Raw genomic sequence first — 25647 nt, forward strand, 5'->3', positions numbered from 1 at the left:
TTTTTTTTTTTTTGGTGGAACCGGGGATTGAACTCAACCCCTTGCACTTTCCAGGGAAGCGCTTATTCCACTGAGCCATCTCCCCGGCCCTCCTGTATTCTTAATCAAAGAGAAAGTATACTGTCTTCATCAGTGCAAGTTTATCAGGGTAACTCTTCTTCTTGTATTTTTTTTTTTCCTTTTTTCTTTGTTTTTTGTTTTGTTTTTGTTTGTTTTTCTGTACTGAAAACCAAAGGCCTCACTCATGCTAGGCAAGCACCCCACCACTGAGCTATGTCCCCAGCTCTCCTGTTATATCCACTCTTCATGAAAACTAAAGGTACAGTATCAACAAGTCTAACAATGTAGTGAAGGCATTTCACATGGAAGGTGGAAAGTTAGGAGGAAGATAGGGAAGCCCTGGGTGATGTGGCTTTTGGATCACTACCTTAGGTATTCTCAAGGTACAGCTCACAGCCATGGGGATCTTGTGATGGGCTGTGAGTTGGTCCAGTTCATGTGTGCTCCTAAAGCCAGGCGAGCAGGAAGGCGTCTTCTGCCTCACCCCTCTGGACCACAGTCTCAAGAGATTCAGGACCAGACCTCTAACTTGGTAGGCTTAGATAGCCAAGAAGAATGAGTGGGCTGTGTTCTCCTAATTACATCGCTCAATTCTTTCAGGAGGAATCTAACTGGAGGCACACAGGGAAAAATAAATGTTTCTTCCCTGGTGAGAGCCTGGAGAATGGATTTTCTCTACTGCTAGCTGAAGGGGCCAGGCATATCTTGGACACCAGTTATGCAGGTGACAAAATTAACTAGATCAAAGTGAAAAGAATGTTTTCTGAGGAGGACTCACAGGGGTGAGGATCAGCACTTGGGGACCTCCTCCTTCCATGGAGAAATGTTCGAGCTTTTAGTGTCCTTCAAAGTAGGAGTGATTTGCTCTCAGAACCAAGAACTAAAATTAAGAAATCTTTAAAAATTAGAGTTATTCAAGATAAATAATATGCTCACCAAAATGATACAGCTCTCTTCACGGCTTCTTACCTGAAAGCAGAAAATGTCCTGAGTGATGTCAGTTATAATGATGTCCCAAGCCACTCTGTTTCATAATGAGTTCGGTGCTTCGGGAGGTTCTGTAAGATGGGGGAGTTACTTTCTCACAACATTTTAAATGTACGTTTCCCCCACGGCTAGTGGATGAGTCACCTGCTCTGCGCGCAGCAGTCAGCGGTGCTTTCTGTGCACACGGAAAAGGTCACCTGCCTGGAATGGCTCTAGACCTAGCTGTCACATCATCACTGCTCGTCGCTCAGTGACTCTACCTCATCACTGGCTCCAGGCTTTGCTGAGCCTGTATAAGGTTTTCCTTCTGCAGTCTGTTGAATTTCCTACTAGCATTCTTTATAATCTGACCCTGACCCCGGTGCGGCCTTGGTTCAGGTGACTATGTCCAAGGCCCCTCGGTTTTGTTCCCTGGTTCAGACACAACTGAGAGACGATGCTGACTTTACTGCATGAAAAGCAGGGTGTGATTTACAGCAAGTCCTGCTCTGTACTGGCAGGTATCTTGGGCTTGATCTGAAGTCACTGTCTTCATTTGCAGCCTAGGCTTGCATTTGATTTTGCCCCTGAAGTTTCCCTGTGTCTGAGGCACCATGAAGTTGCTTAAGTACTAAGTCTTGGAACTGTTGCAACCTATTAAAACCTCTGGCTCTATGTAGTCCTTGATCCAAGAGGGTCCACTGCTCAGGGGCAATGGGGTCATTGTGCCGCGTTCCTGCTTGTGGTGGTAAAGATGGTTTCTCTGTGATTTCATGGCCTTTGCACATCACCCATAAAACCTCAGAATGAAATTCCGTTATCTTCGTGTTTCTATTGCTGTTAAGAAATCAGCACAAATATAGAGGCTTAAAACAACAAACACATATTATTTTACAGTTTCTCCGGGCCAGGGGTTCAGTTATGGGTAGCTGCTTCCTGTCTGGGCTGAAGTCCCGGTGTCACCAGCTGTCTGCTCATCCTATATTCGCCATGGCCTGAGGCAGCATGCCAGCTCGACCGTGGCAGATAGGGTGATACCATTGGCAGGAGCCCACATGGAGGATGAAGCCAGGAGCTTCACTTGGCTGCCACCTCTGCTTTAAAGGAGGTATCTTCCAGAGTTATTCAGATTCTTGGCAGAAGTCATTTCCTTTACAGGACTGAGGTCCACATTCGCTGCTGGACATTGTCCAAGAGGCATTCTCAGTTCCTAGAGCCTGCCCTAGGTCCTCTACAAAACCAGGAAGATAATCTTTAACATTCCTCAAATCTCTACCTTTAGCCAGATATGGTGGCCCATATCTGTAGTCCCAGTATTCAGGAGGCTGAGGAAGGAGGACTATTGTGAGCTCAAGGCCAGCCTATGCTACATAATAAATTCAAGACCAGCCTGAGCTGACCCTATCTCAAAAAACAAAACAAGAAAATCTCTGCCTTTAAGTAGAGGTTACTTCTGTTTCAAAACTCACCTGATTAGTTCAGGCTCACCAGGGATGTCTCTGTGATTAACGCAATAATTAGGGAACCTTAACTACATCTAAAACATGCTGGGAAGATAGCTCAGTGAATGAAGCACCTGCTTAGGCAAGCACAGAGCTCAGGGTTTAACTACATACCATGCCAGCCCTACCCCTAGGCATGCTGAGCTGACCACCAGGACTGGGCATGGTGGCCCAAACCTGTAATCCCAGTGCTAGGGAGGATGAAAACAGGAGGATCACTATGAGTCTGAGCTGCACAGTGAGACCCTGTACCATATACATAAAAAAGAAAAAAATTATATCTAAAATAATCCCTTTGCTTCTGCCCGATAATGTGACCTTCACAAGAGTGAACCCCACCACATCCACAAAGCTGCACACACCCAAAGGGGAAGGCACCCTTCAGTACGTGTGTCTGGAGATAAGACAGTGGGTGCCATCTCCCTCTACAGCCTACCACACCTTCTCTTCTGTTAAACTCACACCCCAACCATCCAAGAAACTCCAACCTTTTATATAGATCTGGTAACATGCTGGACTATGGAAAAGGCATGACCTTTAGTGTTTTTTCTCTTGTTGGCACCCACTGTGGCAAAGGGTATGAGAGGAATTCATAGGAATCTTGAGATGTACACATTCTCAGAATCTCTTTGGACAAAGCTGGGCAAGGCAGGCACTAAAACAGTTCATCCCCACTGGTCAGTGGATGTGGTAGAAACAACAATACCAGACCTGAGTTACTCCTAAAACGTGTTGTAAGGACGTCTGGTTGAGATGTGCTATGACTGAACATAGCAATTGTAGCAAAAATAATAACTATGTGTATTTAAAACTGGCTAAGAATCTTTATCGACCTGAAGCATGCACTACTTGTGAATCAAGATTGCATTCATGGGTTTCAAGGCTGGATACAGGCAGCCATGGTTGGGAGTTTGACAAAAAGGTCATACAGGGATCCTGGGGGTTGGAATGGGGCTCAACTATCTGTGAACAGAGGTTTTCAACATTACATGTTCTTTCCTGACTCTGGTCTTCACTGAGCTGCAGCCTTGGGATTGGGAGAGGCAAGCGAGACAACTTCTGTCCCACAGATGTGATGTCCATGCCAGAGCTCTGAAGCTTTGGCAGTGTGTTATCACAGCACAAAGAAACTTATTGGAAAACAGAGCACTCACAGCAGTACACAAGTGAAGGTGTACAAATTGCCTGTGGAAAGTAAAGAAAGAGAATAACAGCCCGCTCAATTGCAATTGATTTCCACTCAGTAGCCTCATGTTACCCCCAGGGTAATTCCAGATGTAGACGGGAGAGCGAAGCGTGTAGTCCTTAACAAAACACAGTGCTATCAATGGAGTGCTGCAAATAGAAGCTCAGGCTTCTCGCTGTGGGTGACAAACTGAGTCTCAATAGTTGGAACTGTTTAGAGTCGGCAGGAGCACAGGAGCCTTTGGAAGGCGGCACTCTTGGAGCAAGCATTGTGCCCTGAGACCTGAGAGCTGGCACTTGGTCCTGAGGACTTCTAGTCTGACATCACAAGAGACTGTCACTGCCTAGCTACATCATGTACTTAAGTCTCCTGGGGCACAGGGTTTGTTGGTGTTTGGAAGAGTATGAGCAGGGAAACTTGAAAACTCCTAAGGCCTTTCCAGCCTCCAGAACGGGAGTCCATTTTCAGCAGCTGCGTATAGAAATAGATATTTGTACCCACTGTGCCAAGTGGAAAAATACAGAAAAGCGGTTGACATTTTGCTGTGCTGTGCTCTTCTATCTTGCCTTTTGCCTCATTACTTTGGCTCTAAGGTTAAGGAAAAATGAGAAAAAGGGACGTGTCCAGGGCATCTATACAATCAAACATCTCTGCCACTAGTTCTCAGGCTGGGTATGTAGCTCAGCAGCACCTGCCTGGTGAGCATAAGGCCCTGCGTTCAATGCCCAGTGCCAAAACCAAATCTTCTCAGAAAGACTATCTCTGGCGTTCAGTTCATCCTCAGCCATACTGTCGTCACCCATTCCCAGAATCGCTCTGCCACCCATGCCTTTGGACAAGTTTATGAAGTACAATAAAAATATTTATTATTCCAGGCAGAAACCAGAATAAGGAATGTCATAAATATAGAAAAACAGAAAGGACATTTTTGAGGATAATTTCCAAGTGATGTTGTGACCAGCAGTTATGATTTCCCAGAAGATCTTATAAACCTAACTTATTCTGAAAACCTATTGCTAGGCCTAGAGTGACAGACATGTAATCAAAATGATTATCAGCAGTGCTGGAACATATACAGGGACCCCAAAGCAAAGCCTCCGCACAGGTAGGACAGATCAGTTTATTTCTAGATATAACTGAAGGTGTAAATGTTTATTTGAAATTCTAGTTTTGACAGTTTTATGAGTCTAGCACCTCATGCAAGAGGACCTGAGGTTAGCTGCTGGCGTGTGTGCAAAGTGTCTTGATTGTATATTTACTTTTTTTAAATTACCGTTATTTCTCTTTCCCATCCTGTCCCAAGTCGCACCTTTTTTTTTTTCCTTCTGAGCATTTTGATGAGGCCCTTCTACCAGCTCTGTCAAAAATAATGACAGTGTTTATTACCGAGGATAGCAAACTTGTCAAAACGGTACGATGGTGAGGACTCTTCACTGTGTAAATCTCTCTCCATAGTGTATGGATTCATTTCCGAAGGTGACACTACTGGTAATGTGAAAATCCTCTAGGATTGTTGATATGAAAGGTGGTGCTAGTGCCTGGAGTTTGTCCACACCTTTTACATGTGATAAATAAAGCACAGGGGTTCATGAATTTCAGATGGACTGTTAGCCCAGTATTATCAGCTCAGTAACACTTCCTGTTAACTTTGAACCTGAAGGCAGGTGAGCATGTGATTGGAGAGTGGATACAGCCATCGCTGCAGAGGAAAACTTTTCCAAAGGGAGGTGGCTGGCTCTTTTTCTTGCTGCGCTGTAGTTTACTTTAGTTGAGTGTGGCAGCATCAACCGTGTACTTTTCTAAGCAACTACTCTTCAGTCTTAAATTCACTGATAGAATCGAAAATGTAGTCAAGATTTTTAATTGCTCCATTTCTAACACTCACCCAGAAAGGAGTTGTATATTGGTACAAACTCTTAGAACAGCAGTCACTCCTATCCGTAAAGCTTTAAATGTTCACACCTTCTGGCCCAGTAGTCACATTGTTTGGCTTTTGCGAAAGTTCATTAATATATATCCACACGGGTGTGCAATGTGGAAGCCTATTCTGGAGTCTGAGGCAAAGCAGTCAGCAAATGGGACAAAGACCTGGCCCCAGCAGGGCTTCATGCTAGTGGAGGAAGACAAACGACAGTGCGTGCACTGAGCAGGAAAATTATGTACTGTCAAAAGGTGGTAATCTATATAATCTACAAGGTACAACCAGAAAAAAAGCATGAGAAGTACAGATAAGTTTTAAAAAGGGTGGTGAGGGTAGACACGGGTGAGGTGGTATTTGAACTAAGACCTGAAGAAGGCGCAAGAGTTCACCACATAGCAGGTCACTGCTAGAAGCAGCTAAAGTATCTATCCATAAAGAACTTTTAAAATACAGTCTGTCCATTCAGTGGAATGCTACACAACCAGTAAAAAGAATTAGTAGATTGGAGTTTTGTAGGTTTGAGTCCCAGACCAGAAACTGAGGCAGAGGCTATGTGCTAGAGTCTCACTGTGATGTACTCTCAGGAACAAGCCTGGCAAGAGAGCAGTGGGCTGGGAGGCAGAACTGCACCCAGGGAGAAGCACCCTCGGCAGCAGAGAGCTCCGCCCATTCCATAGGAAGTGTGGGACTTGGGGGTGACTCTCCAGAGATGTGGCCATTAGTGCACAGGTCAGGGCGTTTGTATCACCGGCTGCCCCCACTGACCAGTCATTGTAGCATAGTCTGGGACCCCAACTGCCTGGGCCAAGGGCAGTTCCAGGGAAGCATTCTGTCGGCAGCTGGCAGTAGATGACGCGCCCAGCATCGAGAGGTGAGCACTGCGGCCCCAGCCCTATCACAGCGTCCCAGCATCCACCCCGTCTACCTATGCTGAGCTTCTGCTGTGTATGCCCTGGTCTGGAGCATGTGTGCATTCGTGTATGTGAGCATATGCTTTTTTTTTTTTTTTGTCCCTAAAGGAAATCACAAGAAATAAATTGCTTTTTATTTATATAAGGAAGGGATTGAAGGGGAGAGAGATCTGCTTAAAATCTTTTAAAAGCTCCAAGCAGTCCTCATTTTGAAGGTTCCTCCTATATCACAAAACATATAGTAAAGTGATCCTGTACTCCTGTATGAAGTATTATTTATCCATCTATGTGAGCCAAGTATGAGTGACAGTTGGCCAGCTGACCTGATATTACTTCTTCTTTTTTTTTTTTTTTGGAAGGTAAATACATTTTATTATGCAACTAGGCTTATATTTAAGCCATTGCTAAACACATAAGAGATTGAATTGTTGTTAAGAGGAGAGGCAGCCTCACTAATTCACATCGTATATGCATCACTAACTATTTTTACATTGTTGTCAGATTTCATCTACTCCTTTCATAAATTTCTGTCAGAAAATATCATTTTCATGATAGTGCACAGGTGGCCCTTGCAGGTACTTCTTCTCTGCCTTCTTAAAATCAAGGTTCTCCACTGAAGCAAGGGAGTAGAACAATGCTTCTGGTAGTAATACTTCCACAACAAGTTTTACAGCATCCAAAGTGAAATATGCTGGTATTATCTTCTCTGTCTGCCTGAAGAACTCCATCAGGTGGGTGCCTATGTCATACAACTGGTCCTCATCCTCAAGGTTGTTTTCAACACAGTTAATTCTTGCCTGTGCTTTGAAGAAAGAATTCAGCCACCTAGACTTTTTATTACCCTTCATAATGTCCACCAGGTGGACAAAAAATTTCTGGTTTGTCGGCACAAAGCAGCTTTCTTTCTGTCAGGTAGTAGTTGCTTGAAGTGTGTCTTTCTGGACGATGATAACTTCTGCTCAGGAAATTCTTGGTGAGTGCCATTGCCGTTATAGGATTTCATGCCCACTTCATCTACACTGGTATTGAAACTGGTTCAGTGCTATTTTGATCAGGAAAGTAAATCAGAGCCTTCCAAGGCGGTTCTTTGCCTTGTTCAGAGGGTAAGCTGAGGGTCTTGAGCGGCCTGCGATTTCTGCACACGCCTACCCCTGCTTGCTCCCTCCATTGTTTTTCCCACTGGTCCTTTTCTGTGAGAAAGTCCATCTCGGTGTGTGCTTGACCTCATCCCTCTTCAGCTTCAAGTCCTCACTCACATTCTGTTCTTGATATTACTTCTTAAATACACTGATGTAAATATCAATTTATCACTTACAGTTTTCTTGCTTACTTTTTAAAGCTGACAATATTTTATAGGTCTTAATTATTTTCAGGGTGCCTTGTAAGCTCATAGACCCTATTTCCTATTATGTCTCTGGAAGTCATCTAGACAGAAAAAGTCTGGTCCACCTTTTGTTGTTTGGGTTTCTATGTTTGTATTTTTAAATATTATAAATGTTTTTATTTTTAAAATAACCACATTGAACACAAGGTGTTCAATCTCAATAATCGGAAAATATCCAATCAAACCCACAATGAAATATCATCTCCCACTGTGACCATTTTTTAAATCTTTATTTTTTAAAATATTTATTTATTTATTTACTTATTGGTGGGGCCAGGGATTGAACTCAGGACCTTGATCTTGCCAGGCAAGCACTTATTCCACTGAGCCATCTCCCCAGCCCCTACCATGACTATTATTAAAAATAAATAAATAAATAAGTAAATATTGATGAGGATGTTGGTAATTGGAATCCACATGTGATATTGGTGGGAATGTAAAATATTATAACCACGGTACAAAACAGTGTGGGAGTTCCTTGAAAACTTAAAAATAAAATAACTATATAATCCTGCAGTTCCACTCTTACATGGATAACCCCAAATAATATCTTCAAGACATGCTTGTTATACCCATGCTCATAGCACCACCATTCACAATGCTAAACTGTGGAAGCAACTCAAACGTCCACTGACTGATGAACAAATACACGAAATGTGGTGTGGAATATTATGAAACCTTAAAAAGGAAGAGAATTCTGTTTGGCATATGCTAAGTGTGGATGACCCTCAAAGGCATTATGGGAAGTAAAATCAACCAGTCACAAAAGACAAATACTGTACAGTTCCACTTACATGAGGTTCTAGCAGAACCCAGCAGCATCTGAGCATCTGTGATTATGGGTGGACCTCACAAAATCATAAAGACACAGCATAGAATGGTGGTTGCCAGGGGCTGGTAGGAGGAGGGAATGGGGAATTACTGTCTAGTGGGTATAGACTCTCAGTTTTATAAGATGCAGAGGAATTCTGAGGCTGGATGGTGATAGTCCCCAGACCTTATGGATGTATTTGGAACCGCTGAACTGTATGCTTAAGAATAGTTAAGGTGGTACATTTTATGTTTTGTGCATTTTCCCACAAAAATATGGGAGAAAAAAATCTAACCAGTTATGTTAGAGAAATGAATTATGGGGTAGATGTGTTTGCTTCTTTGTTTGTTTAAATAGCCACTAAAAAAAAGCAACTTGTATTAAAAATAAAGGAATTTGAAAGGGAGAACTCTCCTAATACTGATACCCTTCTTGGAGTCCATTAACAAATGGGCCCAATAGAAAGTACCCACTGGGCTCTCCAGCCATCCAGGTTGCAAGGAAAATCTGCTTTCGCTCCATGTTTACTCTGGATTAGAGACCCACCACCAGCAAATTATTTCATCTCTCCCTGCAAATATCTCTGACCTTGGTAGAGTTCACAAGATGAGGACTTAGTGGAGTCATAATGCCTTTCCCAAGTAGAAACCAGTAAGATCGCACTACACAGCCAGCGCAACACAGGGTTGAACCTGAAACATCAAACTGGGTCCTCCAAGACAGAGTTGGGAGGGGAAGGAACCAGCATAAAATTTCACAGTAGGTGACCTTTGCCTTGCTGTATGGCCAAGGGAAGGTAAATTGAGCTCATTTTAGAATAAAGGATGTTTTAAAAACAAGGGCATTTCTGACCAAGGATCTGATTTCTAAGACATTATGGAAACAAAATTTTAATGACATATAAAACTTCCTCAGTGTAACATGGTGATTGTCTATAAAGACTGAACCAGAGTCCTGTCTCTGTCACTTACTGGTTGTGGGACATTTAGTGAATGATTTCACCTCAGTGGATCTTATTGTTCCAGCTGTAAGATGGGTGTAAATAATAATATCCCTTACTTCATAAGGTTGTTGAGAACATCAAATGGGATAAGTTACACCGAAACTATTTAGTGCATTTCCTGGGACACAGTTGATACTCAGTAAGTTTGTAGCTAAGGTTTTACTTGTAAATCCCTAGAGAGTAGGTGTTACAAACCTTTCAGAAAAGATGCAGACAGAGAGATTCAGGCTACCTAACTCACCAACACCACACAGCTAATGAACAGTATAACCAAAATTCCTCCACAAGACTCAAGACTCCTAAGTGTAAGTCATGTTCCATTAGAGTATAGATGACAAAGGAAACACCAGCCAATCATTAACCTTAATTTGAAAATACAAGGGCATCACAGCCCGTATACAACATTGTCACTCTACTTCTTTGCAGTACTCATGTTTTACTGCAACAAGAGAAAGGGAGGATATTTCCTCTTTAGCAAATGAAATTAAGAGAGTTTTGTTTTCTGAGGATACTTAAGGTTTGTAGTAACATGAAGAAACTTCATGATTTATTCCCTAAAGTATTACTCATTTTTTCTTTTTCTCCTGCTAGTAGAGTCCAGTCAATGTCCCTGGAAATGAATCACTTCCTATCAAAATTTAGCATGACTCCGTATTATAATTTCCTTGTTCTGGGCACTAGATGTCACACTAGTAAAGTTTTAGAAGTTACTCCTCAGGGTAGGGTGTGGCATTAGTGTCCAAACGCTAGCTGTGAAAAGTGACAAAGCTTAACTTACTATTTCTACTAGAATGCAATAAAGATGTACTTCTGCTACCAAAACCATTTAGGAAAATAAGTGTTCCTCAACAAAACAGTTGTCGCAGCAGCCTATTTTCCTATCTGTTAAGTAGATGCAAATAAAAATAGTATTTTCTTTCTCGAATAGTGATTGTTCCAGATGCAGCTTATGCACAGACACTTGTGACCATTTGTGTCCTGCGATGGTGAAAAGCTGTTATTTCTTCAGAGAAACACCACCACCCCCCAAAGGACAACAGCACCCTCCATTGCCAGGCATAGAGAAGGTGAAAGAGGAGATAATGACTATGAGGTTAATTAAACTCTGAACCGGTCTCGGGGAGGGAGGCGCAGTCACCTTCCTGATGACATAAGCAGATGCTGCCTCCCGCCTTCTCGAACTCATTTATTGCTTGGTTTTGGCTCTCAAGAATCTAGGCAAGGATCATGGGTTGAGATTTGGGTGTACATATTCCCTTTTTAAAATACATATGCAAAAAAAAAAATATATATATATATATATGCTTTCTTAAAATGACAAGGAATGTGGATTAGGTATGAAATGATCATGTCCGATAACTTCAGTGTGGCTGAAACTTCCTTAAGTTTTCACTGAAATGCTTGGAATTCATTGGAAGCCAGAGAGAATTTGTTGAAGTCTAGACTTTAACCATTTATTCTTTCAAGGAACTCGGTCATGAGTTTGAACTGCGTCTAATGACCTGTGTTTAGGTATAAACATATTTATACTTGTAATTAAAGTTATAAATAATGTTTCTTACATTTCAAGTATTTCTAGGTAATGCATAGTGACAGATAATTTTAACTGGACATAACTGGTAGCAGTACCTTGTTTGTATTAAGATTTCTCTGATAAATAAGGTTTTCATTGAAGTATTAGCCTGGGTTCAGATTCATCCTTGTCTTTATCTTACTTAGTACATTGGCAACTTGCCCCTTTCAGGGTATTCTGATTCTATGTGATTTTTATTAACCCCTTGACCCACCCCTGCTGTGACTTGGGACTTTGCCCCCAACAGATTAACATTGCTACAGCCTTGTGTTTAACCAATCCCATTTTCTGCCTGTGTGTGAGGTGAGGCACACTGTCCTCTTCAGAGTTTAGCTGCCACTAAGACCAGGCAGAGGCTACTTGTTCCTCTATCACTGGGGCTGGGACTCAAAGGCTGCAGCCCATCTGGGGACCTGGTGGAGGGATCTCTCCACAACAAAATACAGACATGACAATTACTCTACCAAGTCAAGCACTGGATTTTTTTCAGTGTGGGCAGGAGGGTCCCTCTGCATTCACCCACAGGTGTTAAATCCCCATTGTGCAGGGCTCAGAGGACGCAGGTGTTGCCCTGTTTGGAAGAAGCAAAACCCATGGCCTTCAGCTTGACTTGGACCACTACTGCCCCAGATAATTGTTAGCGGTTGGTGGCCTTTCTGAGTTTTCACTAACTTGCCTTTCCACGTGGAAATGTTAGGTCAGGCCCTTTGGACTGATTGACAAGTAGAAAGAGAACCTTGGGCTCAGCAGATTTCAGTTGAGCCAGCGTTGCTGGAGTATTTACAATTTGCTAGGCCTGCAAGGAACCAAACACTGAGTGATGTGAATTGGCCGTGAGGCACCAACGGAGGCAAACCGGTAGGACAAGTGCACCATTCAAAGACACTGTTTTGAGTTTGGATCTTAAGTTAGGGGGCAGGCACTGTAACAGGCAGAAGAGAACAACAAAACAGCTGAGAGTTCTTTAGGCATATGAGGTGTGACTTAAGAACCACCCTGGGTGTTTTTTAAATGCATTATAGTACAAGACCCATTGCCACTGATGCGCCTCAGAATCCTCCCTCATCTTGAACACACATATCTCGCCATTCTTGGCCGTGTGTCTTTTACTGTAATAAGCTTTTTATATTTGAGCATTCACCACATCTTCCTATCACCCTTGTATTTGTCTTATTTCCTCCTCACAGAACCCAGAAAACAATATTCATGGACAGACAACGTAGGGGCCACGCAACAGCCAAAGTCTCCGTTTTAACTGCTTCCATTCAGTCAAAAATCAAGATGAATGCCTACAACTCTACATAGCCTTGAAGATTCACTAGAGCATTTGCGGGTTGTGGATTTTTTTCTTTTCTCTGTTGTTCTAGTAATTTATCCGGGCCCCGGATGTGCTAGGCAAGCACAGTACCACTGAGCCCCGCCCCCGCCCCGCCCACGGCTATGTAATGGTCATGAACTCTGTATTTATTTCTGATAGGTCACGGATTGACAGCAGTCAAGGAAAAGGCAGGGGCCACCCTACGGATTCACAGTGTAAACTCCGGATCTTCCGAAGGGGCCCAAGCTGATGCTGAAAACGGAGTTCCTGAAAGTGAGTGCGGCGTGACTGTGGGCGTTCTTGGCTCCGTGACACCGTGTTGCACGCACAGTTAGCTGGCTCCTAAGTTCACATCAGCAACATGAACTCTTAACAGGCTCTTGTTTCACGTTACAGCTGTGGCTGCAGATCCAGCCCCCGCGGGAAGCGCCCCCACCCCTCTGGCCGCGGGCTCCCGAGGCGTGCTCTCCGCCCTCACCAACGTGGTTCAGAATACCGTGAGTGCAGAGCCGCTTCCTGTTTTCCCTTGCGTCTCCCTCCTTTTGATGTCTCTGTTTGCCAGTGACCTAGATACATCAGAGAAAAGATGGCCTTGCTCATGACTTTAGATCAGGGTTTTGTTATACTTTCTGCTGCAGAGTCGGCCGTAACCTTGGATCCAAAATAATAAGGGCAACATGAAACACAGTTTGTGTTTAAAAGAAAGGTGATGTTTAGAAGGTACATTTTTCAACCTGATTTAACTCTGTCCTTTCCAGCTGCTCCAAGGACAGTGTCTCCGGAAGAGGTGGGACAGCTGTTTTTTCTGGGTGGTTTATTTCTCGAAGCCTCAATTAGAAAGATAAATAAATAAAACCGATCAGACTAAAAAAGACCAGTGAGTCCGGGATAACCGCCCTGTAAATTTGTGAAGTGTTTACAGAAAACTAAGACCTACATTCCTTCCCCATTCCTACGTTTTAATTCCCACTCTTTCCTCGTTGTTTTTTTTTTTTTTTTTTTTTGCGGAACTGGGGATTGAACTCAGGGCCTTGCACTTGTCAGGCAAGCGCTTATTCTACTGAGCTATCTCCCCAGCCCCTTCTCTGCTTCTTGAATAATGCTAAAGTCAACCCCTCAGGTCCCTGATTTGTTTATTATTTATTTTAATTTAAATTGAGTTTATTCGTTGTTGCTTTGTCATGCTAGAGAACCAATTCAGGGCCTTGCATGCAGGTGTTAGGTAAGCGTTGTACAACGTAGCCACACTCCTCGCCCAGGTTTTTTTCTTTTTTAACTGATAAATATCTGCCCCTGTCCCCACATGGGATCACACCCAGGGCCTTTGCACTGACCTATCTCCTCAACTCTTTTTTGTTTTTAATTTTACTTTTTGCTTTATATTTTCAGATAAGATCCCATTATGTCACTAAATTGCCAGCGGTGTGCTTGAACATGTGACCCTCCTGCCTCTGCCTTCTAGAATGCTGGGGCTACGTGAATGCATCAGCACACCCAGCTGTGCATTCTTCTTTCTTTCTTTCTTTCTTTCTTTCTTTCTTTCTTTTTTTTTTTTTTTTTTTTTGGGTGGTACCAGGGATTGAACTCAGGACCTTGCACTTGCCAGGCAAGCACTTATTCCATCGAGCTATCTCCTGGCCCCAGCTGTGCATTTTTAAATCTGATTGTTGATTGGCTTGCATATCTGAAACAAAGGTAACGTCCAAGATAACAATGGTTAATAGAATATATTAAATCAGTAAAGTTGAATGTTGCTATTTAAATGGTAATTGTGAAGATTAGAAAATGTATGTAGATAATCATGTAAGAAATAAAATGTATAATTTTCACATAAGGTGGGGACTAATACAGCATAATGCATATTGTAATTACAGTGATGGAATTGATGTCATTGATGTAGTTGGGGCCTATATATAGAGGTGGTTTCAAAGAAACGTATCTAGTTCTAAGTCCCTTAAACAGATTATGTAACTCTTAGTTGTTTTAGGTTTTCAAAAAGAAACAGTGCTTGACAGTGCAATTTTCAGAGTGATAACTGTATAACAACATGGAAATCAGCCTGTCTTATTTCATTAATTTATTAATTATTGGTGGGTTTTGCTCATTTCTGAAAATATATAAGGGCCATCTGAAATAGCCTGAGGGCCCTATACTTCATGATTCTAGATTAAAGGATTTCCTAAATTGGCAGGAGTGGTTGACATTTTAATAAACTAATCCAGGTGATTCTGTTGCTTAGGTTAAACTTTTAAACAAAAACAGCAATTTGGACTCTGTTAATTTCATGTTTCACATGCATCTGCATCGTGTGCACAAAACCAATAAAATTATTTCCTGATATGCTTTGGTTTACCAAAGCATCAGTTTTTAATAACACTGCATAGCCAACAAATTATATAACATATGATTTTCCAAGGAAAAGAAAATAGGTTTAAGTGGATGATAAATCTGATAAGAAAAAATTGTAACTTTGTATTGATTTTAATACTTGAAGATAGAGCCAGTTATCTGGGAGTTGCTGACTGCTGCAAAACAGCAAATTGTAGAAAAACTAATCGCATGCAGTTGTCTCGTCTGCAGGGCAAAAGCGTCCTCACCGGAGGCCTTGATGCTCTGGAATTCATCGGCAAGAAAACCATGAATGTCCTTGCAGAAAGTGACCCAGGCTTTAAGCGGACTAAGACGCTCATGGAGAGGACCGTTTCCTTGTCCCAGGTTGGACCATGCGCTTCTGCATTTTTCTTCTTTCAGTCAAGAAAGCAAATAGATTTTTATTTCTCTTTTTTAATAGGGCATGTAAAGTACATGTTCAGATTCAACGGGCAAGAGGCTGGGGAGATGGCTCAGTGGAATAAGCGCTTTCCTGGCAAGCGCAAGGGCCTGAGTTCAATCCCCGGTTCCACAAAAAAAAAAGAAAAAGAAAGAAAGAAAAGGAAAAAAAAAAGAAGTGATACAGATTCAAAAGGCATAAAAAGAATAGAAAGTGAAAACTGAGTTGCTGACACGTCCCTTCCCCCATCCTCTTCCTCGAGGCAGACGACCACCGTCCAGAATTTCTTACATGTGCTCTCACTTCTCATGCAGATGGATGTAGGTGCAGCTGCGCATAAGCATATAGGTGTAAGACGCCTGTGCATATGAATGCACAAGTGTTTTCTTAGTTACTTTTCTCCTTGCTGAAATAAAATACCTGACACCCAAACTTAAGGAAAGATTGATTCAGCTCATAGTCTGTAGAGGTTTTAGTCCCTAATCAGCTAGCTCCAAAGCAAGGTGGCAGAGCAGACAGGCATTACAGAGGAGAAACAGTTCATGGCGGGAGGAAGGGAGCCATGCAACAAGGAGCCACAGCTCTCCCTATGCCTTGTATCTTATCCAGACTACTTAGGGAGGCAGCACTCACACCCTTAACCCTAGTGCCCTCGATGCAAGCTTTGCTCCATGAACCAGTTGCAGTGTCACACATTCTGTATGCAGCTGCCTCTGAAAAGCCCCGCCTATGACTATGTGAGGCTTTGAGAGGACACCTAGACACAAGCCATGACAGATGGCTTACTATTTCAATCAAATGGTGGCATACTCATCACGCTGTTTTGTATTTTACTTCATTCATGTAATAATTGCTTAAGGATTATCCTATTTATGCCCTTGTATGTATTCTAGCTCTACCACTAGTAGTAATTGCATGACCTTCAGTGGGTTTCTTAGACTAGAACCTGAGTCAAACATTTATATGTGTGTACATTTATTTATTCAGAGTGATGTATTCATTTTATTTCAGTTAAGAGAGTGGTCACCTGGGAGACACCAGGCCTGCGTCCATAAATTGGGCGACCGTGGCCTTTTGGCTGTGAAATGAATGACTGGACGAGATTAGCTTCCTAGATTACCCTAACTAGTGTGCCTCCTTCTCAATTTTTAGTCCTATGTACATTCAGTCTGCTGTGAAAAGGTGCACTGCTCAGAGAAATGGGTCAGTAAGGAGCTCACTTGTAGCTGCAGTGTTCGTTCACATCTGAGCCCTTATGGCAGGTCACCTGAGCAGCTCAGTGTGTCACCACAACGCTCCCGAGTTTACAGGAACATCACTGACCTTGCCTCTTCCCAGACAGAAAATTTTCATTCATTCTTCTCTTCCTCATTTCACAAATGCATTTTAGCATCTGTAGTGTGCCAAGCACTGTTTCTCAGTTGCCAAAATCAGTAAAGAGCTGTATCTTTAAGGAGCTTTTGTTCTAGGGGAGACACACATACAGTCAAAATTACTAGTATTTTAGCAGAAGATGAGTGCAGTACAGCAGGAAGAATGTGGGAGGGAGGGAGGGAGGGGCAAGATACAGTGATTGTGACCGTGGGGGGCCAATAGAGACATGATAGGACATTCACAGAGACAGTGACATTGAGCAAGGACATGAAGGCGAGAACAGGGCTGCCTGTGAAGGCACCTGGTTGAAACACATTCCAGGCAGAGGGAAAAGCTCAGGCAAAAGCCCTGAGTCAGGAGCTTGTGGTAGGAGCAAGGAACCAGCAAAGCTGTCGCATGATGTGAAAGCGATATTAGGGTAGGGCCAGAGTGGTGATGGGCACAGGCGACGGCAGACCGTGGAGTGCATTTGGAAGGACCTCGAGTTCTACAAAAGAGGTAAACCGTTGCAGCATTTGCAGAAGAGGAGTGGCCAGAACTGCCTTCTGCTTTAAAAAGATTGCTGCAATTATTGTGTTGAAAATAGGGGAGAAGAGAAGACGAGGGCTGTGAGACCGTTAGAAGATGCGTCGCTTTAGTTTACCAGAAACAGATATCAAGAAGAGCTGAAATACGCAAGGATGCTACTAGGGAAGGTGCCTGTGTGCAAGAAAGCGGGAAGGGACTTAGGAAGGCTGGGAGGACCATTAGATCAAGTTGCAGACCTGACTCCGGGAAGGAACAAGGGGAGATGAGAGGAAGGAGCATCCAGATGCCACGCTGCCTAAGGAAGGTTGTAAAGCCATAGTAGAGTCCTTCAGGCAGAGTCTGCTGACAGCAGTGAAGGGACCTCAGTTTACCCCAACATATAGATTTTATAAAGAGCTAGGACAAGCAAGTTCCCAGGTTCTTAACACAAAGAAACAAAATGTATGTGAGGCGATAGCTAAGCTAGTGACCCTGATTTGATCACTGTTCTTGCACAAACGTATCAGTGGATCACCTTGTGCCTGGTACATATGTACAACTATTATGTATTGGTTTTTTTTTTTCCCAAAAGAATTTGCTGGTGGTGGATTCCCACCAGCCTCCCGGAAGCAGGCCAACCTCAGTATCCAGTTACTGAGTGGCTCGTAGAGAGGTGCCTGGGAAGCCAAGGGCTGGCGTCCAGGCCAGTGGCTGTACCCTTAACCTTTGCACTCCCTTGAGAAGGGCTCATTCACACACCTACCCCAGCGAGTGCTTGGCACAATCTAGACAGTAGACGCAGGTGTGCAGAGCAGTGCAGAGGCTCTGCTGGTGACGAATGACTGATCCTGGGGATCATTTTAAAGCAGACCCCAATTTTCTGATGGAGTACATCTGCACTGTGAAGTAAAAGGCATGTCAGGGATGGCTGCAGGGTCTTTGGAGCAACTGGAAGAGTGAAACTAGGATCACCTGAGACAGGGAAATCTACTATATTTGCCCCTTACACACTCACAAAACTGTTACGCCAACTTTATGACACTATGACAAAATATCTGAGATAAACAAAAGGAGGAAAGGCAGGTCACAAGTTGAGCCTACCCTGGGCAAGACCCTAACTCAAACACAGAAAATAAAAAAGGTTAGGGATATAGCGCAGTGCAAAGGCCTTAAGTTCAATCCCTAGTGCTGCTAGGTAAATACAGAGGGGAAAGGTCCGTATTGGCTTATGGTTTCAGAGGTTCCCATCCGTACACAGCTGCTTCCATTGCTTTGGGCAGTGCCTCATTGCAGGGGCCTGTACTATGAATGCTGGTCACCTCAGGCAGCCAAGAAGCCGGGAAAGAGCACAAGCGCGGATGGGGTCCCAATATCTCCTTCAAAGCCACTCCCGGTGACCTCACTGCCTTCTACTAGGCCTTGCCTCCTAGAAGTCCCACCACTTCCGGTACTGCCACAAGAGCCTTGGAGGATACTTTAGGCCCAAACTACAGCCAAAGTATATGAGCATAGAAACCTGAAACATTCACAGATGCACTCTCTACATTTGTGACATAGGGCTGGGGAGATGGCTCAGTAGAATAAGCGCTCCCCTGGCAAGCGCAAAGACCTGAGTTCAATTCCCAGTTCTGAATAAATAAATAAATAAATAAATAAATTTGTGACATAATCTATCCCAGCACTGCAGGGAACATGCTCTAAATAACACAGGGACTGCATGGCTCCTGGATTCCACTGATGTAAGCGTCCATGACTTCCCTATGGCAGGAATTATTCCACACCAGAATTCTTCCCTGCTTTTTAAGTCCATCTCCTTTTGTTTTCCAAAAGGAAAATAGAACCAGCATCTTTTGGTTCCACTCCCTACTTTTTGAGTGAATTCTAATCACTCTGGAGCGATGTTTCCTCTTTACTTTACATTTCATCTCTTCCTTTCTTTGTCCCACAGGACAAATTAAAGAGGGAAGTTGGTTCAGAAAGGAAGCAATCACAGAGTCATTCTGCTTTTTATGTTCCCACCACCAAGCCCTGAGATCAGTGTGGGTAGTTGAGTTTTATTGCAAGTGTTAAAACTTCCCTAAGATGGTTTCACTAGGTTGTTTTGGAAACTAAAATTCTGCAGCGCAGTGGGTTCCTGGCTAACAACCTCAAAAACCAGAAAGAAGGAGGCTGATAGCTTTCTTGGCACATGATAAACACCAGGCTCCATTCTTGAATGATCTTCCCTGTGTCCTTGTGGTGCTGGCCAGAGTATTTATGGGACTCACCACAGGTATTAAAGGATGCTATAAACTTAATGCCCCAGTAAACTTAATGAGAAATCAAAGATGCTTAGAGTCAAAGGAGCAAGCACAGAAAATTAGAACTGCCAGATAGACTTGTGTTCACGTTGTTGTCTTTATTTAAACAACAAAATAATAATTAAAGAGAAACATTAATGTAAAGAGGAATTAAGTTCAGCCATACTTCTGGAAACCTGTCTGGGCATCTGTTAGCTTATTTCTGTTCATATGTGGTGATAACTCCATTGTGAGGTTTTATTCTTTTCCTTTTTGGCAAAGGCAAAGGAGGAAAGATTTGTCTTATGTCATAGTTTGTAGAGGTTTCAACCCATAGCTGGCTGGCTCCAGGGCAGAAGGGTATCACAGTGAATAAGCAGTTCATGAAGACAGCAAAGGCATGCAAGCCTTTATTTTCATTGAACAAAAGCTTTAAGATAATGTAACAGAAAATCAGACCAGCTTATTTCTGCTTGGAAGTCTGCCTAGCTGTAGAATTTGCATATAATCCTGTTACAAGAGATTAGACTTCCCAAGTGTTGTGGCTTGTGTCTTGATGTCCCCCCCAAAGCCTCGTACAGTCATAGGTGGGGCTTTTGCAGAGATGGCTGCATCTAGAGTATGTGATTGATTCATGGGACATTGCTAGAATTAAAGGTGCTGACATTAAGGACGGACAGTTACTAAGTCAGTCCTGTGATTGGTTCGGCACTCCCCTAATCCCAGTGGCCTGGATGCAGTATAAGGGGCAGAAGGGGACTTATCTTGTCCATTGCCTGCTTTGCTACTTTCCACCCACCATGTTTCTTCTTGCAGTGCCTGCTGCCAGGCCATCCTGCCATGAAGCCAGCCTGTTATGGACTGAAACCTCTGTAAACTGGGCAAATTAATCTTTCCCCGTTTTACTTAGGAAGTGGGGTATTTTATCTCCGCAAGGGGAGAAAAGTAACTAAGACACCAAGTATGCTTAAAACTTGCCCCTTACAGAAAATGTGGGCATCTTAGTAAACAAAAAAGTTGAACACATGTGGGAAACACTCAAGTGGAAGCCACCATAAAGCTTTTAGTGTGCTTCTTTCCTAATCTTTTATTCCTGGACATAGAAGCTTTGCTTCTTTTTGTTTTCCGCATAATGAAAGTATAAAATTCAAAATGGAATATTATGTAAAAGGTACCTATGACACCAACCATAAAAGAACATTTTAGAAAATTCAAAGTGGTCAAAAGCTACCTTTCCCAGTTACAAACTCAGCCCTCTGCAGCCCTTGTCCCTGTGTCCCACCTAGGAAGCAGAGGTCTAAGCGAACATCTGGTGTGAAACACTGTTTATTTCTGCAGATGTTAAGGGAAGCCAAAGAGAAGGAGAAGCAGAGACTGGCCCAGCAGCTCACGGTGGAGAGAACTCCACACTACGGGATGCTGTTTGATGAATACCAAGGTTTGTCCCACCTGGAAGCCCTGGAAATTCTGTCCAACGAAAGCGAAAGCAAGGTACATCTTCACTGTTATTTGCAAGAGTGAGCTTACTGGTATGTTTTCTTAAGTCTGAAAGAAATGTGGAAAAGTCATGAAACTACTGCCTTGCCAGAGCCTCGTTATTCTTGGGCTAAAGTTATAAATACAGTGCAGCACAATGAGCTCTGGAGCTCATGCAATTAATTTCCTGTCTATCGTGTGCCAAGCTTGTATTCCAGCAGAGCCATAGGAGGGCAAGCACATGTTCCAGTCACCACCCCTGCCCCTTGTGGTGTAAATAGCTGTTCTGAAACACACCCACTGTGCTCCAGGCCTCAGGCCTGCCTTTAGTGACATTGTACCAGAGATCCCATATGACCTGCATCTCCATGTCACCCAGGGAGACAATGCCGCTGCTGTTTCTTTTAGATTGTAGGATTTTGATGCATTTTGTTTTATGAATTATAATTGTTATTTATTTGGCCATCTTGTTAGGTTATTTAGGTCACAAAGTTATCCACTGAGAATTTAAAGTTCTATTTGGAAATGGTCACTGTGCAGACACCCAGGAAAGCCTGCCTCTGACCTTGCAGGGTCACACTCCCACTCTGTGGACCCAAAAAAACAAAACAAAACATTATTAGCAGAAGTCAGCAGTGTTTGGTGTTTTTGTTGTTGTTGTTGTTGAGACAGACCCTCATTAAGTTGCTGAAGCACTTAGACAAGGCTCCAACTTATGATCTTCCTGGCTTAACCTTCTCAGGCATGTACCATCACACTTGTTAGATGATTTAGCGGGGGGAGGGGGAGACAGCGTCTCCTTATAAGTAACAGTTCAGGCTGTCCTTGAACTCACTCTGCTAACCAGGCCAGCCTCAGACTTGTGGCAATCCTTCTGCCTCAGCCCTCCTCCCTAGTGCTGGGATCACAGGCAGCCTCATCGAGCGGAGGTTATTTTTTTAGAAGGACACATGGTGCTGCCCGCACACAGGCATATGTATCTGTCTTTCTGTCTCTATTTAGCACATGGCATTTAGCAATGGCATTTCACTATTCTAAATACTGTAAAACTGTTACCTTGTTCACTTGTGTGTGTACAACTGTCCTTTGAGGCTGTCAGCCAGTTTTCACAAGGGTCCCACCCATTGCTTGAGTATCTGAGGGCTGGGTGGGCTCTTGCCTCAGGCTGTTTGAACACATAGAGATGACAGCCTAGCGACATCTCTAGTGCCACTTTCCCCATGTGAGACTCTTGGTGGAATTGTTTTTACAAACCTTGAGGCCATCATTTCAGGGAAGGCCAATCCCCTATCAGATATTTTCCATCATCCTCTCTTAGTGAAATTCCCAGATTCTTGGACAAACCATACTTTTTCATTTGAAGAGTAACTAGGGGTCTCCAGATAAGGAGACTGCAGAATAAGAGGCATGGCCAGGGCCCCTCTTCGGGTTGTGGGGCTGTCATAGCAACCCACTTTGCTTCCCCATCTGCCTTTTGGTTTCCTCTGGCTTCCATTGTTCCAGTCTGTGGGTGTGCCCTGCAGTGTATAAGAGCCACTTTCTTGGGGCCCATAGAGTACCTAGGAGCTGTGCGATTTCTTCTTTGTACTTTCTTTCTTTCCCCCCAGTGGCTAGGAGCACTCTTTTTATATATGGCCCCATGCACATGTAGAGTAGCAAAGGCACATTTAGAATCAGTACAGATGTTAACCTTTTTGTCCTCTGCTAGCAAAAGAGCCCTTTTCCAAGCTATCAGCTCTGCCTTCTGTGCTGAGGTTCCAGGAGGCAGAGGCTGAGCCTCCGTCAGAGTCCAGGGTCATCAGTGCATGCTCTGCCCACCAGACCCCTCCTAGTGTAAAACTACTTTCATTTGTGACCTATTCAACACTTGGGGTCTTCAAGGAAATGATCTGTGAGATCTCCCCAGTGTGAGAATACTTTATCCACAGTTTCCATACAATCCTGAAGTGGGGCTCCCAGTTCAGCTGGGAGTTCATTATCTCTTAAGTTATGTGGGTATTTTCACATAGGCATCCCTGGTACTTGAGTTGTCCTTAGATTTGATAACCAATGGTGCCCTCTTTGGTCCATTAAGGTTATAATTGAGTGTGGTACTCAAATAGTCATTGTCCCAAAGTCAGCTTGTCAGCCTTGTGCATCAGCAGGGTTGTGGCAGCAAGTACCCTAACACATGGAGGCCATCCTAGGGCCACAGAATCCAATTGTTTGGATGATATGCCACTGGGTGAGGCTGAGCGCCCATGACCTGAGTTAGGACCCCTATGGCCATTGCCTTCCATTGTGGACATGTGGGGGGAAAGGCTTGATTATATCTGGCAGTCCTAAAGCTGGGACCAGAGTCAGGGCTCCTCCTTCGGGTGGCTCCATATAAGGGCTAGCCATAAGTGACAAATTTGGGATCCAAATATGACAAAGTCCTGCTGCCACCCTAAAACTTTCTTTTCTGGTGTCAGATGCTTGGCATGCAGAGGGCATGGACAGCCTGTTTCCCTCTGATGTCCAGTTGGCATTCCTTTTCTGTCACTATGAAGCCTAAATATCTGACCTTTTGTTGGCAGATCTGTGCTGCCTTTTTCTCGGCCACCTTCTATCCAGCCTTTCAAAGTAAATGAAGGAAGCCTTTAGTTCCTTGATAAAAGCCCTCATGAGTCAGGGCTGCCGAAAGGAGGTTATCTTCATGCTGTAGCAGGTGCGGTTATCTTCTGGTATGATGAAGGCTCTGAGGTCAGTAGCCAGCAAAGACCACAGGAGAGTTTTTGAGTCCCTGGAGAAGCTTAGTCTGGATAAGTTATTCTTTTATGCCCATGACAAGATCCTCCCATTGAAATACAAAGATGGGTTGACTGACTGGTCCAAGATGGAGACTGAGAAAAGGCATCTTTCAAATCCAAGGAAGTGAACTAACACAGCCATCAATGTGTACAGAGCTGGCACTTTTGGGTGAATAGTCACAGGGGCCTGATTCACAAAACACAAGTCCTGTACTGGTTTATAGTTCCCAGTTTTTTGTACCAGCAAAAGCAGGATCATCCAAGATGACTGGCAGCTAGCCAAGACTCCATGCTTGAAAGTCATTTTAAATGTCCTTGAATGTTTTGTATGACTTTCCAGGGAGGGGTATTGGCAGACCCAAACTGGACCTGCCCTCAGTTTTAGTTCCACTACCAAGTATTTGATTCATAGCTAGCTCAGATGGGTTATCTTAGACCCACACCCCAAGAACCTTAAATATCAGCCCATTCTGCTCATCTATGCTCAGTTTTGGTGACCTGTTTGAATAGTTTCCATTCTTCAGCTCATAGGACAGTAAGGGTTAACCCCATGGACCCTAGATGGGCCAGATTTAGAGTTGTATTTCCCTGTGGCCCAAAGACAATTTTGGGCTGTAGTTTTGGAGCAGGTCTCTTCTAGCAAGAGAACTGGGCAATTTAAAAGATATAGGAACTCATGTTAGGCATTCTGTCCCCCTCTGACACACATTTAGGCCAGCAAAATGGCCTCTTTGCTGGGATCCATGGCTCCAATAATAATCACATGTTTGTTGGATAAGAGCCCAGGGGTTTATGTCACCACTGAATAGTCAGGCCCACTACCTACCATATCTGCCCCCTACTTTCACTGTAACTATGGGCTCCCTGGGCACCTAAGGAACTGGAGCCCAGTCATGCTCAGTCTTCAGTTCCTGCCAGTCCCATGAGGTTGGCCTCTGGCTGCTTCTGGAGATGATAGCCTTTAGCGTACAGTTTCCTGATTTTATAATTTTTGTCATCTCCCTTCACCATTTTCTGTGCATTCATTTTTCCAGTGTCCTCCTTTTTGCATCATGCACATTGATCTCTATCTAGTCCTGACAGATTCCCAGGTCCTTGCCCAGTTTGGCCCCTCCCTCAACCACATGCACATCCCCACCCTTTCCCAGTTTTCATTCTCCTCTCCATGAGTGCTGCTGCCAACAGATCCACTTTCTCTGTGACCCTCTGATTGGCTTCCCACTCAGCTACCCGGTCACAGTCAATGTACACCATGATAGCCACCTTTGACAGTTGGGTGACATTCTAGTTTCTGTAGTTTTCACCTGATGTCTTCCTGAGCCTGTCCCACAAAGGCTATGTTTACCATGTGCTGATTCTCAGTGGCCTCAGGATTGAATGGAGCATAGCCCTGAAATGTCTCACAGAGCCCCTTGTAAACTGACTAGGCCTTTCATCAGTTCCCTGGAGTATTTCTGAGATCTTTCTCAAATTGGCTACTCTCTTTCTCTTTCCACTCTCCTTTAAACTATGGGAGAGAGTCTCTTGGTACCACCATGTCCTAACTGAGCTGCATCATTTGGGTCCCAGTGGGGGTCTGCATCAGGGAATTAGTCCTGGGCATGCACTGAAACATTCATCACTCTTGCTAGGGAATTGTTTTCTAGCCAGTAGGAGGGCTGCTTGGGTCCCTCTCTAATACCCCTCAGTGTTAAACAGCATCAGAAGCTATCCACAATCTGGCCAAGTTGGGTTGTTGTCTGGAAGATGGATGGCATCAGATCTCTAAGGTCTTGGGGCCTCTCCATGTAGGAGTGAGTGTGGTGCCTCCAGCTAAGGTCATTGATTGTAAAGGG

At 43.7% G+C, this 25647-nt stretch overlaps 1 protein-coding gene across 3 annotated transcripts in view; it reads left to right on the forward strand.

Annotated features, from left to right (window-relative positions):
* The window catches only part of Fam114a1 (family with sequence similarity 114 member A1), an 87879-nt gene that overhangs the window by 33461 nt on the left and 28771 nt on the right, over nucleotides 1-25647 (forward strand). For all 3 annotated transcript variants that reach the window (XM_023702805.1, XM_023702807.1, XM_023702806.1), the window contains 4 exons: nucleotides 12795-12908; nucleotides 13032-13132; nucleotides 15216-15350; nucleotides 20904-21056. In XM_023702805.1, the coding sequence (XP_023558573.1) occupies nucleotides 12795-12908; nucleotides 13032-13132; nucleotides 15216-15350; nucleotides 20904-21056 (503 nt within the window). The remainder of the gene's footprint in view (nucleotides 1-12794; nucleotides 12909-13031; nucleotides 13133-15215; nucleotides 15351-20903; nucleotides 21057-25647) is intronic.

This window comes from Octodon degus, unplaced genomic scaffold (assembly GCF_000260255.1).
Source record: "Octodon degus isolate 3935 unplaced genomic scaffold, OctDeg1.0 scaffold00158, whole genome shotgun sequence".
NCBI classification, from domain to species: Eukaryota; Metazoa; Chordata; class Mammalia; order Rodentia; family Octodontidae; genus Octodon; species Octodon degus.